Below are 20,849 nucleotides of genomic sequence, written 5' to 3' on the forward strand. Positions count from 1 at the left end.
TACTCACCTACTTAACAACACGCAGAATAATTGACGTGCATGCAAAAAGGGTGCTTGGAAATGTGGGCACCTGAAATATCAGCGAGTAGAATATCGGCATATTTATCAATATTCTACAATTATGAAGTGCAAATTATGATGGTAAAGTATTGGTAAATTATACCAATATTTTACCAGAGCTAAACCTATTCTCACACAGAACCTTCCCACTACCTATGCCCAACCATAACTACCCCCCTGCTGATGCCTAACCCTAACCAACCCCTCTCTTATGTCTAACCCAAAACAACCCCCCCTGCCTTACCTTAAGCCCAGAGCTGGATCATCCAGAAGGCAAGCCTAGGCAGTTGCCGGGGCCTAAAGAGAGTCTAGGGGCTTGGTGGGTCCTAGCCCCCACCCAAATCTTAGTAAAAAGCCAGGTGATCATCAAAACTTCAATCTTACCATCTTGCCTTACCTAGGGCCCCATTTCATTGTATTCCTTTTCTGCTTTACAGCCCCCCACAAAACTGTACACAAAGATGCTGCACACATGCAAAAGATCTGTTCCTGCAAAATGCATTAGTCTATGATATCTGCAGATCATCATACACACCTTGTTTAATGGACATTCATCTGCAGATCAGACATTCATCTGCAGATCAGAAGATCCATCCTGGTGGATCCAATCTGCAGATGGATACACACACTATGGGCTCGATTCACAAAGCGGTGATAACCCAGTTAAAGACTTTAGGCGTGATAACCATTTTATAAACTGAGTTTAGGCATGATAAGTTTAGGAGTGATAAGTTTAGGCATGATATTTAGGCGTGATAAGTTTAGGCGTGATAAGTTTAGATAAGTTTAGATCGCAAAGTCCCGCGCGCAAAGCAGCGCCAATAAACTCTATGCAACGTTTCGCGCACCAGACTTTGCTAGCGCAAACTTTTGATCAGCTGTGCACTGCGGTGCTAACCCAGTTGGTGCTATAGTTATCATGCCTAAACTTATCACACCTAAACTTATCACGCCTAAACTTATCACGCCTAAACTTATCACGCCTAAACTTATCAAGCCTAAACTTATCAAGCCTAAACTTATCAAGCCTAAACTTATCATGCCTAAACTTATCACGCCTAAACTTATCACACCTAAACTTATCATGCCTAAACTGAGTTTAGGCGTGATAAGGGACATTTCACCAGCGTGCTAACAGTTTGCACCGCTTTGTGAATCAGGCCCATGGTGTGTAGATCCGTTACTGTATCTCCTGATCTCCTGATCTGCAGATATCATAGACTATGAAAGCACTTTGCAGTAACGGATCTTCTGCTTCTGATTAATTGTACGTAATTGCTCCCAGGTTAGTCTACTCACCCAGGATTAGCACAGCTATGATGAGCACAGCGTAGATGGCCATAGTCCGGGATGGGTGGCGGGGACGTCTTGTGTGATATGTCAGCAGTGAACGGTGATGTGATATGTCAGCAGTGTACGGTGATGTGATATGTCAGCAGTGTACGGTGATGTGATATGCGCAGTGTTCGGTGATGTGATATCAAGTATCTGGGTGTGGCTCTGGAGGAGGCGTCATTGAGGTCACTGATCATCAAAATACAACACAAATACCACAAAAGACAAACAAAGGTCTCATCTCATTACTTTTTAGTTTACCTGAGATGGGAATAAAAAATCATGTGCAACTGGCCCTGGAAAATCCTCCAGTCGGGGCCAGCCGGCGCAGGCACAGTCCAGCAGTGCACAGTTGGCCCTGGACCAGAGAACTTTCCAGGAGCTGAAGGGAAGATCCAGGTATGTATATTTTTTTTCCCTGCCTCATCTCTGGTTTACTTTAAAGAGAATCTGTACTGTGAAAATCTTACATAAATAAACGTACCAGCCTGTTTGTTGTCTTCTCCTAGCCCCCTCTGTGACATTTTTGCCACTCCCTACTGCTTTCCTGGTGATAAAATCACTGTTTTATTCATTGTTTTTGTAAACAATGAAGATGGCCGCCAAACAGGAAATACATCATCAGAGCAGGCGCCTGTTTGCAGTGGCTCCTCTCAAGAGTGACTTAACTGCTGGAAAGTTATTCCCACTTGTTGCCTTAGCTGCTTGTCTGAGCTCTGCACTGATTGCTCTGCACTCACAGCTGTTCTCAAGGTCACAGCTCCTGAGCCTGCAGATGCTGGCTGTGGGCAGAGACCTTGTCTGACTCCTACACACAGCACACACACAGAGCTTGCAGGGGGCGTGGAGGAGGTGTGTATAACTTGTCCCTATCATAGCAGAGGCAGTGCATTCCTCCCTGGGTCGACAAAGCTTGACAAAGAAAAGATGATAAGATATATTACAGAGACAGTGCAACTAGAAAAGGCTGCAGTAATCCAGACCACATTAGAACAGGTATAGGAACTTATAACATAGAAGAAATAAGGCTGAACATTTTGTTACAGAGTCTCTTTATGGCCCGGTTCACATTACCTTTTTTCTGCGGAGCCGGCCGTAAGGATCAGGCCATCAGGATCAGGAAAAACTGTCAGTTTTTACACCCAGTGTGCTGTAAACTGTCAGTTTTCTATTTGGTACTATGTAGCTGAAAAACCTTCCGTGTCCGTTCCGCTGAGCAAAATGGTACGGAAACCGTACGGCCGGTTCCGTTGGCAAATGCTAATGTGAACCGGTGCCTAAGGGACTTAATTTTTGAGACTGAACTTTAAACAGAAGCCACAACAGTCTGATTAACACTATAGGAACACTATCAATTGAAACAACTTTTTTTTAATAGTCTATATTAGGGTACACATTACCACTAGTTCTAGGGGCACTTTATTTATTCATTCACCCAGTTCTCCATGCTTAAAAATCATTCTTCATTCCTCACACAGCTCACAAATTTACTTCACTGTGTCACAGCATGCAGGAGACATGAGGAGGCAGATCTGAGGAGGTAACAGGTAACTAGATGAGCTGTAATATTAGTAATGCAGAATCATTAACTCTCAGGAAGATAGTGTGTCATATTGCAACAGGATCTGGATAGGATGGCTATATGGGCACATACATGGCAGATGAAATTCAATGTTGACAAAAGTAAAGTCATGCATTTTGGACGTACTAATGGTCTAGCACCATACAAAATAAATGGGATACAGTTGGGGACATCAAACTTGGAGAAGGACTTAGGAGTACTCATCGACAACAAGTTAAATAATCATACTCAATGCCAAGCCGCTGCAGCTAAAGGTAACAAAATTTTGGGATGTATTAAAAGGGAAATAAAAACTCGAGATGCTAGCATAATATTTCCCCTGTTTAACTCTCTAGTAAGGCCACATCTGGAATATGGAATTCAGTTCTGGGCACCACATTACAAAAAGATATTGCCGTGTTAGAGCAGGTGCAGAGACGAGCTACAAAATTGATACGTGGGATGGAAGGTCTCGCTTACCAAGAAAGGTTAGATAAACTGGGTTTATTTAGTCTAGAGAAAAGACGCCTTAGAGGAGATCTAATTAACATGTATAAGTACATCAGACGCAATATAATAGCTTGGCGGATGAGCTTTTTGTCCCTAGGCCTTCTCAAAGGACTAGAGGACATGATCTGCGCATGGAGGAAAAACGTTTTAGCCATTTATTTAGGAAAGGGTCCTTTACAGTAAGAGTGATTAAGATGTGGAATGCATTGCCACAGGAAGTCGTTATGGCAAACTCTATACCTGCATTTAAAGGGGGCTTAGATGCTTTCCTTGCGTTGAAAGACATCCATGGCTACAATTACTAGGAATGCCCAATGATGTTGATCCAGGGATTTTATCTGATTGCCATCTGGAGTCGGGAAGGAATTTTTCCCTTTTGGGGCTAATTGGACCATGCCTTGTAAGGGTTTTTTCGCCTTCCTCTGGATCAACAGGGATATGTGAGGGAGCAGACTGGTATTGTACTTTGTACCGGTTGAACTCGATGGACGTATGTCTTTTTTTCAACCCAAATAACTATGTAACTATGTAACTAGCAGGGAGATGTGTATACACTATTCCTGACTGACTGACTTGCTTGCTTGTGACTTTTCACTCCAGGCTGCATCTACTTTGTAGGCTGCTATGTGGTGCTGAGAGGGATATATGCTGTTTACAAAGGCATTATCAGGATCTTTATCAGTAAGAGAAGCAAAGATAATAAACACACATTGCTGATATCTTTAACCCCTTACCACCATCTGGATAAGATTTTTTGAGCAAGGTGATTATTAAAGTGGATCCGAGATAAAAAACTAACTATAACAAGTAACTTGTCTACAGTATATATCTTACCTAAAGTTTAGATAGTTTACACAGTAAATCTAGCTGCAAACAGCTTCAGCAGTTTATGATTATTTCTTCCTGTGATACGACAGCAGCCATGTTGTTTGTAAACATTACACACAGGCAAGCTTATCTGCATCTTCAGCACTCAGCCTGTGAAAAAAACCTAATCCCCCCTCCTCCTCCCTCCTTCCCTCTGCCTCTGAAATCTCTGGCTAGTAACACCTCCCCCTCCTCCTGCCCAGACTGAGCTCCCATAAGCCCTTGTTACTGTCTGAAAATGCCAAGGCACTCTGAAAACCTGTGGACGTGGCTTGATTAGTTTATAGGGAATTAGAATATTAAAACAAAAACTAAAAAGTATTTGGCTTGAGGAATGTCCTATAAACAATAGGAAAGGAACACAATTATGCAATGAGTAAAAGTTTATCTCGGATCCACTCTAAACTATACCCTGGGGAGTTGATAGCAACCCCCCCTGTGCAGGAACATGGTCTAGCCCTCTAAGAGCCCATCACATTTGTATCTAAAACTGACTGGAGGATTTTACAGCAGAGAGGCGGAGCTGAGAGAGGAAGAAAATTGGTGGTGGTGGGCGGGGACAGGTGACAGCTATATGCAGAGAGAGGAGGTGGCAGGGTCAAGTGTCAGCTCTGTGCAGAGGGAGGAGGTGGGCGGGGACAGGTGACAGCTATATGCAGAGAGAGGAGGTGGCAGGGTCAAGTGTCAGCTCTGTGCAGAGGGAGGAGGTGGGCGGGGACAGGTGACAGCTATATGCAGAGAGAGGAGGTGGCAGGGTCAAGTGTCAGCTCTGTGCAGAGGGAGGAGGTGGGCGGGGACAGGTGTCAGCTCTGTGCAGAGAGAGGAGGTGGGCAGGGTCAGGTGTCAGCTCTGTGCAGAGGGAAGAAGTGGCTGGGGACAGGTGACAGCTATATGCATAGAGAGGAGGTGGGCAGGGTCAGGTGTCAGCTCTGTGCAGAGAGAGGAGGCGGGTACGGTCAGGTGTTAGCTGTGTGCAGAGGGAGGAGGTGGGCGGGGACAGGTGACAGCTATATGCAGAGAGAGGAGGTGGGCAAAGTCAGGTGACAGCTCTGTGCAGAGGGAGGAGGTGGGCGGAGTCAGGTGAAGGCCCTGTGCAAAGAGAGGAGGTGGGCAGGGTCAGGTGACAGCTCTGTGCAGTGAGAGGGGGTGGTCGGGGTCAGGTGACAACTCTGTGCAGAGAGAGGAGGTGGATGGGGTCAAGTGACAGCTCTGTGCAGAGAGAGGAAGTGGGTGGGGTCAGGTGACAGTTCTAAGCAGAGAGAAGAGGTGGACAGGGTCAGGTGATCGATCTGTGCAGAGGGAGGAGGTGGGCGGGGTCAGGTGACAGCTCTGTGCAGAGAGAAAAGGTGGGTGGGGTCAGGTGACAGCTCTGAGCAGAGAGAAGAGGTAGATAGGGTCAGGTGATCGTTCTGTGCAGAGGGAGGAGGTGGGCGGGGTCAGGTGACAGCTCTGTGCAGAGAGCGGAGGTGAGTGGCAGGGGACAACTCTGCGCTGAGCAAGACAGCATTTCTTGGCAGCTATATATATTGTGCCAACATTTCTGGGTCATGTGACTGACTCTTCCATAAGGAATTTTTCTGGAATGGATCATGAAGTAAAAAAATGCTAATGGCAATACCCCCATTGCCTTTATAACCAATGAAAAGTGGGCGGATCATAGTGGCTAGATGTGTTATAGGTTGGGACAGAGGCGTAACTACAAATCATGTGTTCCCCGGGCAAAACTTTGATGGGGTCCCCTTAATGTTTACAACCATTCCCTCGCCCCCCCTGGCACCCTCACAGCCTGGGGATCCATCATACCGGGGCCATAAAACAAGTAAGGCTCATTGGTCAATGGGCCTCCATGCTGTGAGGGCGATCTCAGGGGAAGGGGCGTGGACTTTGGGAGTCCCCATCAAATCCTTACTGGGAGCCCCAAAACATTTAATACATTTGTTCCTATTTGTTATAAAGTTTGAGGGACTCAGGTCATGTATTGCTCTTTACACAAAAGCCCCTGAAGACAACAGACAGTGTGAACACCTGGTGATCAGATTCTCCATCAGCTTCCAGTATGAATATCGGCGCCATGCCAGCGGCATCCTTTAGTTTATCTGTTGGGTGAACGCCGACGTCTCACTCCTTCGTGGAAATATTATTTTATGGTTTGCCTGAGAGTAATCAGCTTTCCCGCACTCTGTAGCATTACACATCGATGCCCCAGGGCAATACTTAATACAAAAGACGTATTACACGGCCGAAGCTAGGAGGACACAGGAGCGCCACACCAGAGGCGTATCTAGGCAATATAGCGCCCATGGCAAACATTGAGATTGCCCCCCCCAAGTAGTCACATGCCTCCAGATAATCAAGTAGTCACTGCCTCCAATTACATTTTTAATTAGTAGTTTTTATTAAGTAGTTACACACCTCCAGATACAATATGTAGCCAATATGTAATTCAGTAACCAGGTGCCTCACAATAAGCATTACGGTCAGGGGCATCAAGATCAAATAATTAGGTAGCCAAGTGCGGCAGAAGTTAGATTGTAAGCTCCTCTTGCACAGCCAGCCCGATCTCCCCTCCCCACACAAGGTATACCTGCACCCCTGTAACAGAATTAGCAAATGCGTTGCAGAGGACAAATGATTCCGATGATAAATCACAACTATATAATATGCCTGTGATGGTAAATTAGATGAGACAACAGAGTCTAACAGCATCTAATTCTGGATATCCTGCTACTGTAACATCATCACTTCACTAATGCCAAACATTGCTTCATACAAGAGTCCCAGAAATCAGCCTCCTGTGATGTAAAGAAAGCCAGCCTATATTGAGCAGAATAATAAAATGTGATTCTGTAATATTATACATTGTTATTATACCACCAAAAGTGTGGATGGAATCACATAAGCAAATTACAATGATAGCAAGAGGTCCTGTAGTGACATATAGCAGAATGCAGTAAAGAGGCTCTGTAGTAACATATAGAAGAATGCAGTAAAGAGGCCCTGTAGTGACATATAGCAGAATGCAGTAAAGAGGCCCTGTAGTGACATATAGCAGAATGCAATATAGAGACCCTGTAGTGACATAGCAGAATGCAGTAAAGAGGCCCTGTAGTGACATATAGCAGAATGCAGTAAAGAGACCCTGTAGTGACATATAGCAGAATGCAGTAAAGAGGCCCTGTAGTGACATATAGCAGAATGCAGTGAAAAGACGGCCCTGTAGTGACATATAGCAGAATACAGTAAAGAGGCCCTGTAGTGACATATAGCAGAATACAGTAAAGAGGCCCTGTAGTGACATATAGCAGAATGCAGTAAAGAGGCCCTGTAGTGACATATAGCAGAATGCAGTAAAGAGGCCCTGTAGTGACATATAGCAGAATACAGTAAAGAGGCCCTGTAGTGACATATAGCAGAATGCAGTAAAGAGGCCCTGTAGTGACATATAGCAGAATGCAGTAAAGAGGCCCTGTAGTGACATATAGCAGAATGCAGTAAAGAGGCCCTGTAGTGACATATAGCAGAATGCAGTAAAGAGGCCCTGTAGTGACATATAGCAGAATGCAGTAAAGAGGCCCTGTAGTGACATATAGCAGAATGCAGTAAAGAGGCCCTGTAGTGACATATAGCAGAATGCAGTAAAGAGGCACTGTAGTGACATATAGCAGAATGCAGTAAAGAGACCCTGTAGTGACATATAGCAGAATGCAGTAAAGAGGCTCTGTAGTGACATATAGCAGAATGCAGTAAAGAGGCCCTGTAGTGACATATAGCAGAATGCAGTAAAGAGGCCCTGTAGTGACATATAGCAGAATGCAGTAAAGAGGCCCTGTAGTGACATATAGCAGAATGCAGTAAAGAGGCACTGTAGTGACATATAGCAGAATGCAGTAAAGAGACCCTGTAGTGACATATAGCAGAATGCAGTAAAGAGGCCCTGTAGTGACATATAGCAGAATGCAGTAAAGAGGCCCTGTAGTGACATATAGCAGAATGCAGTAAAGAGGCCCTGTAGTGACATATAGCAGAATGCAGTAAAGAGGCCCTGTAGTGACATATAGCAGAATGCAATATAGAGACCCTGTAGTGACATAGCAGAATGCAGTAAAGAGGCCCTGTAGTGACATATAGCAGAATACAGTAAAGAGGCCCTGTAGTGACATATAGCAGAATACAGTAAAGAGGCCCTGTAGTGACATATAGCAGAATGCAGTAAAGAGGCCCTGTAGTGACATATAGCAGAATGCAGTAAAGAGGCCCTGTAGTGACATATAGCAGAATGCAGTAAAGAGGCCCTGTAGTGACATATAGCAGAATGCAGTAAAGAGGCCCTGTAGTGACATATAGCAGAATGCAGTAAAGAGGCCCTGTAGTGACATATAGCAGAATGCAGTAAAGAGGCCCTGTAGTGACATATAGCAGAATGCAGTAAAGAGGCCCTGTAGTGACATATAGCAGAATACAGTAAAGAGGCCCTGTAGTGACATATAGCAGAATACAGTAAAGAGGCCCTGTAGTGACATATAGCAGAATGCAGTAAAGAGGCCCTGTAGTGACATATAGCAGAATGCAGTAAAGAGGCCCTGTAGTGACATATAGCAGAATGCAGTAAAGAGGCCCTGTAGTGACATATAGCAGAATGCAGTAAAGAGGCCCTGTAGTGACATATAGCAGAATGCAGTAAAGAGGCCCTGTAGTGACATATAGCAGAATGCAGTAAAGAGGCCCTGTAGTGACATATAGCAGAATACAGTAAAGAGGCCTTGTGGTGACATATAGTAGAATGCAGTAAAGAGGCCCTGTAGTGACATATAGCAGAATGCAGTAAAGAGGCTCTGTAGTGACATATAGAAGAATGCAGTAAAGAGGCCCTGTAGTGACATATAGCAGAATGCAGTAAAGAGGCCCTGTAGTGACATATAGCAGAATACAGTAAAGAGGCCCTGTAGTGACATATAGCAGAATGCAGTAAAGAGGCCCTGTAGTGACATATAGCAGAATGCAGTAAAGAGGCCCTGTAGTGACATATAGCAGAATGCAGTAAAGAGGCCCTGTAGTGACATATAGCAGAATGCAGTAAAGAGGCCCTGTAGTGACATATAGCAGAATGCAGTAAAGAGGCCCTGTAGTGACATATAGCAGAATGCAGTAAAGAGGCCCTGTAGTGACATATAGCAGAATACAGTAAAGAGGCCTTGTGGTGACATATAGTAGAATGCAGTAAAGAGGCCCTGTAGTGACATATAGCAGAATGCAGTAAAGAGGCTCTGTAGTGACATATAGAAGAATGCAGTAAAGAGGCCCTGTAGTGACATATAGTAGAATGCAGTAAAGAGGCCCTGTAGTGACATATAGCAGAATGCAGTAAAGAGGCCCTGTAGTGACATATAGTAGAATGCAGTAAAGAGGCCCTGTAGTGACATATAGCAGAATACAGTAAAGAGGCCTTGTGGTGACATATAGCAGAATGCAGTAAAGAGGCCCTGTAGTGACATATAGCAGAATACAGTAAAGAGGCCCTGTAGTGACATATAGTAGAATGCAGTAAAGAGGCCCTGTAGTGACATATAGCAGAATACAGTAAAGAGGCCTTGTGGTGACATATAGCAGAATACAGTAAAGAGGCCCTGAGACTTGCAAAAGGAGGAGGGATGAAGTGCTCACCTCTACCACATTCCCGGCTCTCTGTTCCTGGACCTGAGTTAGATGTTCGCCACCTCCGCATCTTGTGCCTTCCTCCCATGCTAGATGCCTCCGGTCTTCCGCGCCCCCGCCCACCGGATCTCTGTCCCTGCTGTCAGTCAGACTTTAGTTTAGCAGCAAGAGGCGAGACAGAGAGGGCGCACACTTCCCGCCCGGTGCGCTTCAAATGCAGGAAGTAGTTGATGACGTCACTTCCGCATGTGACGCGACGGGTGTATGGAGTGCGCCCTCTCTGTCTCGCCTCTTGCCGCTAAACTAAAAGCTGAAAGCAGGGACAGAGAGTAGAGATGGGAAGTTCGGATCTTTTCAATGATCCGGATGATTCGAATCGGATCATTGAAGAGATCCGGATCTTTGATCCGAATCTCGGATCATTTTACTACCGGAAGCATTCGGGGGTGAAATGAACAGCAGGACAGGTCTGTGGACAGGAGAAGGGGAGGGGGGTGGACACACAGAGAAGGGGAGAAGATGGACAGAGGGCAGGGAGTGGACAGAGAAGGGAGGAGCAGAGAGCAGAAATGTTTGCACGTAATACCCACATGCTGCAAATCACATGCTTTACATATATTTCACCTATATGTTCATCTGTACACTTTGAAAGAAAAGGTCGCACAGTGAAAGAAAGCATTCCCAGAAGATAAGTGCAGCTGTTTAGTGCCGAGTGCAGGAGGATTATATTGCCTTTCAATCACAGTGTCTGCAAAGTTACTGAGCTGTGCTGAGCCAAAAGCTTCCAATGTGTTCACTGTGCAGCACTACGGAACAGACAGCCTATAATGGGCAGCACGTTATAGCCAGTATGTGTGCTGTACACATATCTGGCAGTGGCACCCATGTCCCCTCTCTCTCATCTACCTGTCTCCCTGCAAGGCTGGCTCCCATCCAACAGAGCGATCCATCTCTGCTCTGCTTCCAGGACCCCGCTGCCCGCTGAGAGGGGGCGTGTCGCTCCTGGCCCCGCCCCTTTTGCGATCCGAATCGTTCATTTTGATGATTCGGATGATCGACTCATAAAATAGATTCGGATCAAAGATCCGAATCGTTCATGATCCGGACAACACTAACAGAGAGCCGGCGGGCGGGGGCGCGGGAGACCGAAGGCATCTAGCATGGATGGGAGGGAGGGCTGAGAGGCACAAGATGCGAAAGTGGCGAATAGCATGTCCCCCATGGAAAGGAACGAGGGGGGGGGGGGCGGGGGACCGGAGGCATAGTGATAGTGGAAGGAGCGGCAAGGATGCGTAGGTGGCAGTCAGCATGGGGGCAGGCATGGCGCCCATGGTGTGCTGGCGCCCATGGCACTAGCCATGCCTGCACCCCTCTAGATCCGCCACTGCGCCACACCCAGAAGTGATCAGTAAACATCTCATCTCAAAGCCACCAGTGTTTATCATCTCTTTACTGTGATAACAGTCTAAAATTCTGTAAAGGCTTCACACATCTAGCTAAAATTTACAACAACAAAAAAATGTCCCCTAACAGCATGTGAGGACATATTTTGTGGTCTGATGAGACAAAGACTAATTTTTTTGGCTGTAATTCCAATAGGTAATTTAGGTGCAAAAACAACTTTCTGCATAACCAAAATAGTCACTTTTGGCCTCAAATCTTCAGAAGTCATGTAAAGATAAATTTCACTTTTTCGTCTAACTAGGACTCCAAAAATTCATCCAAACCAAGAAAAGAGGGGTCTTCACTAGAAGAAAATGAAAGTTTTGGAATGGCCCAGCCAGAGCCCAAACCTGAATCCAACTGAAAATCTGTGAGGTCATCTGAAGATCCCTGTTCACAAGAGATGCCCTCGCTGACAGGTCTTTTGCAATGAAGAGTGGACCCATATTATCAAGTCAATATATGGCCACGCTGACAGACTCCCACCCAAGACTAAATGCTGCTATTACATGAAAGGATGCTTCAAGAAAGCGTCAGTTTAAGGGAGGGCACAATTATGCAATGGGTCTTTGTACCTTTTTCACATTTTATTCCCCACAGTCGTCCCCCCTGATTAGGTTGTGCAGGTTCTAAGATAAATACTAACCTAAGCTCACTCACGAAGATGGATCCTGCTGCCAACGAGCGTTCCCTGCTTCATCTTCCGGCTCACTGGTAAATGCGATATCATGTCACGCGACGTCACATGACGGGCACGAAAGAGAGTTCGAGCGAATGCAGTACTTTGTGCAGGAGTAGTCATAGATCTTAGGGCTGTTGCACACCAGAGCGGTGCTGAAGCGTTTTTTAAAACGCTTGTAGGGGGAAAATCGCGTGGCTAATGAAAGTGAATGGGCTGGGGCACACCAGAGCTGCTCGTTTTTTCCACAAAAGCAAACTCGGGGGCTGCAGCATTTTTTGGATTTCTGAGGCATTTCTGCCTCAATGTTAAAGTGTAGGAAAGTGGAAAACCGCTAGATCAGAGCGGTTTTCCAGGCGTTTTTGATACAGAAGATGTTCAGTACCAGCTTTACTGTAACAATATTTGTAATCTGCTACACAGTACAGTATGTACTCCATAGTAACAGTGCCATAGTGACAAACACTGAACTAGTGACTTTAGTGCAATTGGAGCCCCCCTTTGAGAATTCTGAGGATTCTTCTAAGCACTCTGCAGTCTGCACCCACCAGCTTCTACCATCTGCATTATTAGGAACTAGAACTGCAAGTCTTTGTGTTTTCATCCTGGGCAGAACCAATTAAATAAAGGTAAATATAGAAGGAGTCGGCATTTCTGGCAGCTAAACCAGTTCCTCCACCACTGAAATCTGCGTGTTTGCTTTATTCTCATCATAACGATAACATTTCTGTCCTCTCAGCAAAGGGGGAAGATCGTTACGGCGCAATGCTGAACATTAACAGTTACCATTTTCCTGTCTGTGAACCTCATTGCATTGTGGGAAATATCATCTGTTTCCAACTGCCAAGCAAGCAGTATCTCCCTCTGTGCATAGAACTCTCAGTAACAAACATTCTGTATAGATCACCTGGCAGAACTAAAGATGTCACCACCAGGGATACATTTCAGAATGTAAATCAGGGAGAGGAAAGATGTTACAATAGGCAAACACTGACTAAATCATCTATAAATATATAAAATATATAACACACTCACAACAAGCTGGGACTATTGCTTGCTGACTGGTGTGGTTAGAGTCAGAGTAGGACCACCATCCACCAGGCAACATAGGCCGGTGTCTGGGGCGTAGTAGATGACAAGGGGCCCACCAGCTACCTTCTCTGACCTCTCTCCACTTCAGCCTACCAAGAAGAACACAAGTGGCCCCCGAATCTACTACCTAGCCTATATTATGGATTCCTGTAGCCCTGCATGCGCTGTATGGACCCCTGTAGTCCTGCATGCGCTGTATGGAGACGTGTAGCCCTGCATGCGCTGTATGGACCCCTGTAGCCCTGCATGCGCTGTATGGACGTCTGTAGCCCTGCATGCGCGGTATGGATGCCTGTAGCCCTGCATGCGCTGTATGGACCCCTGTAGCCCTGCATGCGCTGTATGGACGTCTGTAGCCCTGCATGTGCGGTATGGATGCCTGTAGCCCTGCATGCGCTGTATGGACCCCTGTAGCCCTGCATGCGCTGTATGGACCCCTGTAGCCCTGCATGCGCTGTATGGACCCCGTAGAGCTGCATGCGCTGTATGGATGCCCATTGCTCTGCATGTGCTGTATGGACCCCTGTAGCCCTGCATGCGCTGTATGGACCCCTGTAGCCCTGCATGCGCTGTATGGACCCCTGTAGCCCTGCATGCGCTGTATGGACCCCGTAGAGCTGCATGCGCTGTATGGATGCCCATTGCTCTGCATGTGCTGTATGGACCCCTGTAGCCCTGCATGCGCTGTATGGACCCCTGTAGCCCTGCATGCGCTGTATGGACATCTGTAGCCCTGCATGTGCTGTATGGACCCCTGTGGCCCTGCATGCGCTGTATGGACTCCTGTGGCCCTGCATGCTCTGTATGGACCCCTGAGGCCCTGCATGCGCTGTATTATGGACCCCTGTAGCCCTGCATGCGCTGTATGGACCCCTGTAGCCCTGCATGCACTGTATGGACCCCTGTAGCCCTGCATGCGCTGTATGGACCCCTGTAGCCCTGCATGCGCTGTATGGACCTCTGTAGCCCTGCATGCGCTGTATGGCCCCCTGTAGCCCTGCATGCGCTGTATGGACCCCTGTAGCCCTGCATGAGCTGTATGGAACTCTGTAGCCCTGCATGCGCTGTATGGACGTCTGTAGCCCTGCATGCGCTGTATGGACCCCTGTAGCCCTGCATGCTCTGTATGGACGCCTGTAGCCCTGCATGCGCTGTATGGACGTCTGTAGCTCTGCATGTGCTGTATGGACCCCTGTAGCCCTGCATGCGCTGTATGGACCCCTATAGCCCTGCATGCGCTGTATGGACCCCTGCATGCGCTGTATGGACCCCTGTAGCCCTGCATGCTCTGTATGGACGCCTGTAGCCCTGCATGCGCTGTATGGACGTCTGTAGCTCTGCATGTGCTGTATGGACCCCTGTAACCCTGCATGCGCTGTATGGATTCCTGTAGCCCTGCATGCGCTGTATGGACCCCTGTAGCCCTGCATGCGCTGTATGGACCCCTGCATGTGCTGTATGGACCCCTGTTGCCCTGCATGCGCTGTATGGACCCCTGTAGCCCTGCATGCTCTGTATGGACGCCTGTACCCCTGCATGCGCTGTATGGACGTCTGTAGCCCTGCATGCGCTGTATGGACCCCTGTAGCCCTGCATGCGCTGTATGGACCCCTGTAGCCCTGCATGTGCTGTATGGACCCCTGTAGCCCTGCATGCGCTGTATGGACCCCTGTAGCCCTGCATGCGCTGTATGGACCCCTGTAGCCCTGCATGCGCTGTATGAGCCCTGTATGCTCTGTATGAGCTCTGTAGCCCTGCATGCGGTGTATGGACCCCTGTAGCCCTGCATGCGCTGTATGAGCCCTGTAGCCCTGCATGCTCTGTATGTGCTCTGTAGCCCTGCATGCGGTGTATGGACCCCTCTCAGCAGGCAGCGGGTTCCTGGAAGCAGAGCAGAGATGGATCGCTCTGTTGGAGGGAAGCCAGCTTTGCAGGGACAGGTAGATGAGAGAGGGGACATCGTTGCCACTGCCAGATATGTGTAGAGCACACATATTGGCTGCAATGTGCTGCTGATTTTAGGCTGTCTGTTCCGTAGTGCTACATAGTGAACAAATGGGAAACTTTTGGCTCAGAAGCACAGCTCAGTAACGTTACAGGCAGCGTGCTGGGCTAGGACAGGGCAGGCACTGTGATTGCAGTGCAATATGATCCTCCTGCACTGCTCTAAACAGCTGCACTTCACTTCTCCCTAAATTTATGATGCGTGTTGGTGGTGAAAACAGGACACATTGGGGAATGCTTTCTTTCACTGTGAGCATATGATTGCAACATGTGGGTAATGTGTGCAAAAACAATTTCTGCTCTCTGCTCACCTCTTTGTCCACTCCCTGCCTTTCTCTGTCCACCATCCCCCCTCTCTGTCTGTCCACCCCCTCCCCTTCTCCAAATCCAAATAAGCTTTATTGGCAGGACCAAATACATTTAGCATTGCCAAAGCAAATCCGTCCACCCCCTCCCCTTCTCTGGCCATTGCTGGGAAAGTCCTGCCCTGCTAGTCATTCCACCCCGGAATGCTTCCCTAGTAAAATGATCCGAGATTCGGATCAAAGATCCGGATCTTTTCAATGACCCGATTCGAATCATCCGAATCATTGGAAAGATCCGAACTTCCCATCTCTACAGTGTATTGTGGACACCTGTAGCTGCAGTGATACGCCGCCGCCAGCAGGGGGAGACAGAACACCAGCGTCTGGCGGCACCTGCATTCATCTTGTACTCCGCCTCCCGGCGTTCCAATCCGCTAAGTCTCCATGGAGACCGGGCTCTGAATCCACTGCGATGCCTGCTGTCCCCGCCCCGCGCCGCCTCTGATTGGTGCTGGCGCTGGCTGAGGTGTCTTGGGATTGGCGGAGAGGGAAGATGTGACGTCACGCAGAGCGCAGGCCCCGCCCTCCTCGGTCTTGGGCTCCGTTATGTAGCGGGATGCGGGAGATTCCCGGGGAGCCGCGCGGAGCGGAGGGCGGGTGAGAGGCGGGGAGGCTGTATGGATCTGTACAGGGGGATGGGGTGCAGCATGGAGGCTGCAGGGCGGGCGGAGCTGTATGGAGGGGGGATGCTGAGAGGAGTTGGGGGTGACTATTTATAGGGTGGGGGGAATAAGTTATGGGGGATACTTATAGGGGCTGTATGGGGAGTGAGTAAACATGGGGGGGGGGATACTCATGGGGGTTTCATGGCTGTTTGCTTGTGGGGGTTGCAATGAGGAAGGGGGGGGGGGATACTTTTAGGGGTTGTATAGGGGGGGGGGGGGGTGAATACTTTTAGGTTGAATGCTTATGTAGGTTGCATGGGGGCTGAATACTTTTAGGGGTTACATTGGGGTTGAATGCTTATGTGGGTTGCATGGGGGGTGAATACTTTTAGAGTTTGCAGGGGGGTAAATACTTTTAGGGGTTGCATTGGGGGTGAAAACTTATGTGGTTGCATGGGGAATGAATACTTTTAAGGGTTACATAGGGGGGGGGGGGGTGAATACTTTTAGGGGTTGCAGGGGGTGAATACTTTTAGGGGTTGCATGGTGGGGGGTGAATACTTTTAGGGGTTGCATGGGTGGTGAATACTTTTAGGGTTTGCATGGGGGGTGAATACTTATGTGGGTTGCATGGGGAGTGAGTGCTTATAGAGGGTTGCATGGGCTGGGAATACTCACAGGGGATGCACGGAGTGTATATATGTTTGGTGGGATATGCTTATAGGAGTTTGGGTATAAATATGAATAGGGGGGTTGCATAGTTATGAGGGGTGAATACTTTATAGGTGTATTAGTGGTGTGAGTATTTATGGGGGGGGGGGTGAATTGATCTTTGCATAGAGAGAATGTAAGTGAAGTGTATGGGGGTTGTACAGGGGAGGGAGGGGGCGTGTTTATGTAAATATTGTGTACAATAGAAGTTGATTGGTCCATTTTTAAGCAGCATAAGATTTACATTTATTAGAATGATCACCATTGCTAATCACCAGTACACACATAGAGGGGGAATGTATTTTATGCAGCACTTCATATGGCTCTATATAAAGAGGATGTTTTACATATGTTGGGATTAGTGATGATGTGTAATATACCTGTGTTTATCTTTATCCTTCCAGGTGCACTGCGTGTGACATCATGGAGGCGGTGCCAGCGGACGGAGAGCTTCTACGAGAGACAGAAGGCAGCGTCCGCAAGGTGGGTGATGTCATTGTCACCATCCAAGCCCCACCCCCGGACAATCCCTATCTAACATTTCCATCACATTGTGTCCATGGCCAGTGTAATAATCATTGCGTTCTCTCCAGGGCTGTGGAGTCGGAGTCGTGCAATTTTGGGTGCCTGGAGTTGGAGTCGGGGAAAAAAATGCACCGACTCCGACTCCTAATGAATTTGTAACTGTAATTAAAATAGAAAATATGATAAAATGTTCTATTTCTCAGATAATAGTCATTAAAAATAATGTATATATACAGAAATAGCTGTGCTTAGTCCACAAAAATGAAATACACCAATCAAAATTAGTTACTTGTGCTGCTTCAATAGAACAGTCCCTTTATTTTTAAGGTCAGATATACACATCTGATTGTGACTGTATATATGATGTGTACACAGGAATCTCTTATATATACTAAATAACATCTATGCTGTAAGAACAAAGCCTGATGTGTAGCTGTGTCACTAATAGAGATGGTCAATGCGATGGAAATAATTCTGCATTGATGCTGATTTATGCAAATGTATGCACTCCCCACAGAGCTGCAGGGAATCCACTGAGAATGCTGTGCACATTGAACACAGAGGTGTTGTCTGTTTACAATCTCCTCATTCCCCTGCAGAGTACCTGCACATCACTCTTACATGTTCCCACACTTACATTGCCTAGGGCCGGATCCATGTTCAGATTGTGCATGAAGAATGTGTAATAGAGGAAGAATCTCCTCATTCCCCTGCAGAGTACCTGCACATCATTCTTACATGTTCCCACACTTACATTGCCTAGGGCCGGATCCATGTTCAGATTGTGCATGAAGAATGTGTAATAGAGGAAGAATCTCCTCATTCCCCTGCAGAGTACCTGCACATCATTCTTACATGTTCCCACACTTACATTGCCTAGGGCCGGATCCATGTTCAGATTGTGCATGAAGAATGTGTAATAGAGGAAGAATCTCCTCATTCCCCTGCAGAGTACCTGCACATCATTCTTACATGTTCCCACACTTACATTGCCTAGGGCCTGATAGATGTTCTTTGTTCCGGTTTGTACCTTTTTACAAGTACTCTTACCAAGGACTAGTTTTAGTCTAAAGGGAATAAATTTAGTAGTCTACATATCCTTCTCACTTCAGTTGTCTTGTAAAATTCCTAAGCGTTGGCAGTTAAGAGACGAATTTCATGTTACATACTTTTAATCAACAAAATTGTAATATGCAAATTAGAGGAGTCGAGGAGTCGGAGTCGGTGGAATCCTAAACTGAGGAGCCGGAGTCGGTGGATTTTTGGACCGACTCCACAGCCCTGGTTCTCTCCAAACATCTCTGCTCACATCCTCTGTAAAGCCCAATCTACACGATACGATTCTTTGTGCGATTCGATTACGATTCTATTTACGATCCAATTAAATCCGACATGTCCGATAGGGATTCGATTCAGTTCGATTTGCCATTGCAAAACAATGGCAAATCGAATTGAATTGAATCCCAATCGGACATGTCGGATTTAATTGGATCGTAAATAGAATCGTAATCGAATCGCACAAACAATCGCATCGTGTAGATGGGGCTTAAGGTTCCCATTAACGGTACAATATTTACTACTTATGCAACACTGCGCTGTTATTCACACAAAGCTCAGATTATACAGGTGGTGCGCGTTCGTTCTCACAAAACGTTACATAATTGCCATCTATACCCTCAAGATCGCGCTACTGCTTTAAACAAGTCTGGGCCACTAAATACTGGGGTCAGATGTCCAGGTAGACAAGACCTCCCAGCTCAGTATGTATCAATAGTCCATAGATCAAATGTCCATGCAGACTAGACCTCCTGGTTTTGTGTATTTCTTCAAAACATACAGTGAGTGGGCAATGGGAATTGCAATGGCTTGTGTGTATTATACACCTCCACCACACCCTTAAAGGGAACCAGAGACGAAGCACCCTCATGTATTTTACCATATATATCAGTGGGAACATTAGAGAAAACACCTACCCTGCTCTCTGTTTCATCCTTCACTGCTCAGCCTGCTTGTTATCAGCCCTGATAAAATCCCTGACTGGGCATTCAGTCTGGCTTTGTTCAGGAATCTTTATAGCTGAGTCTAGTCTATAGCTGTCTTCTGTGCTGTCTTTTCAAGCCCAAGCCTGCCACCTTGTGGCTCTTCTCAGGAATCATTATAGCTGAGTCATTATAGCAAAGTCAGACTGAATGCTCTGTTGGGGATTTTATCAGGGCTGATTAGATGCAATCTGAACAGTAAATAATGAAACAGAGAGCAGGGTAGGTTTTTTTCTCTAATGTTCCCACTGATATATGTGGTAAAATACAGGAGGATGCTTCATCTCTGGTTCACTTTAAGACTGGGAACTCACCCTTTTCCACAGACCCCCGTTAGATGGGTCTTTTGCGCCTTGGGATACTCTCAGGCGATCCCCAGCCTTACACGATGCACAGCTTGATATGTATGTGCTTCCATGGCAAAGCAAACACCTCACAATAAAAGTACAAGGCCTCTCATAGCGTGAAACCGTTCAGCAATTTATTAAAATATTAAAAATGCACACGCACATGTCCATCGCAGATTATAGCACATAGAGTTTTATGGATGGGCTCTCCCCCATATGATGGCCGCCTGGCAGGGCTTGTTGTGGAACCGGACCCCCGATATCCTCATCACCCTCGGCGTATTCCACCTTCCCAGATCACTTCCTCATCGGTTACCCCGGGCAAACTACGCAAAACCAGCAGGTCTAGTCTGCATGGACATTTGCTCTATGGACTATTGATACATATTGAGTTGGTAGGTCTTGTCTACCTGGACATTTGACGCCAGCATTTAGTGGCCCAGCAGTAGCGCGATCTTGAGGGTATAGATGGTACAATATTTACCTCAGATGGAATCATTCATTCAGATTCATTCGGATCATAATCAATTGGAAGGTAATTTCTTCAGATATGGTCATAAAATCCAGCATTTGACCTGCAAAATTCTGTATTCCAATCCACCATAGAATTATTTTGCCTCTTTTCTGTACATTTCAATTGTAGAAATCTGATTGAACAATATTGTACTGTTTATGGCCACCTTTGAAGTGGCCACTAATTACAATCTCAGCACTCAACATTGTATCATTAGTGGACATCTTCATTGCACCGCTCTCTATATTTGCCCCGGAAACATGTGGCCTGATTGCAGTAATCGCAGAACTTCCCCACTGATCTCGGCGATTATTAGGGAATGATGTCAGCCCAATCTACACCATACAATTTTTTTGAGAGATCCGATACAATCTGACATGGCCAATTTGGATTTGATTCGATAGTTTGGTCAAATGTCATTGCAAAACAATTGCAAATTGATCACACTACCGATTGAATCAAATCCCTTTACCTTTTCTCCCATAGATCATCAGGGGGGGTCTGTATGGCTGATATTGTGGTGAAACCCCTCCCACAGTG

The 20,849-nt window shown here is 46.7% G+C and overlaps 2 protein-coding genes across 3 annotated transcripts in view; one reads left to right on the top strand and one right to left on the bottom strand.

The window, feature by feature from the left end:
• Window positions 1-1,462, bottom strand: part of LOC137519245 (uncharacterized) — a 47,809-nt gene extending 46,347 nt beyond the window's left edge. Inside the window, exon 1 of the mRNA XM_068238118.1 lies at window positions 1,360-1,462. Within this exon, the coding sequence (XP_068094219.1) occupies window positions 1,360-1,402 (43 nt within the window). The 5' untranslated portion in view covers window positions 1,403-1,462. The remainder of the gene's footprint in view (window positions 1-1,359) is intronic.
• Window positions 1,463-16,013: 14,551 nt separating this feature from the next.
• Window positions 16,014-20,849, top strand: part of RHPN1 (rhophilin Rho GTPase binding protein 1) — a 91,580-nt gene continuing 86,744 nt past the window's right edge. For both annotated transcript variants that reach the window (XM_068238119.1, XM_068238120.1), the window contains exons 1-2: window positions 16,014-16,165; window positions 17,289-17,367. In XM_068238119.1, coding sequence (XP_068094220.1) covers window positions 16,125-16,165; window positions 17,289-17,367 — 120 coding nt within the window. In that variant the 5' untranslated portion in view covers window positions 16,014-16,124. The remainder of the gene's footprint in view (window positions 16,166-17,288; window positions 17,368-20,849) is intronic.

This window comes from Hyperolius riggenbachi, chromosome 5, assembly GCF_040937935.1.
Source record: "Hyperolius riggenbachi isolate aHypRig1 chromosome 5, aHypRig1.pri, whole genome shotgun sequence".
Taxonomy (NCBI): Eukaryota; Metazoa; Chordata; class Amphibia; order Anura; family Hyperoliidae; genus Hyperolius; species Hyperolius riggenbachi.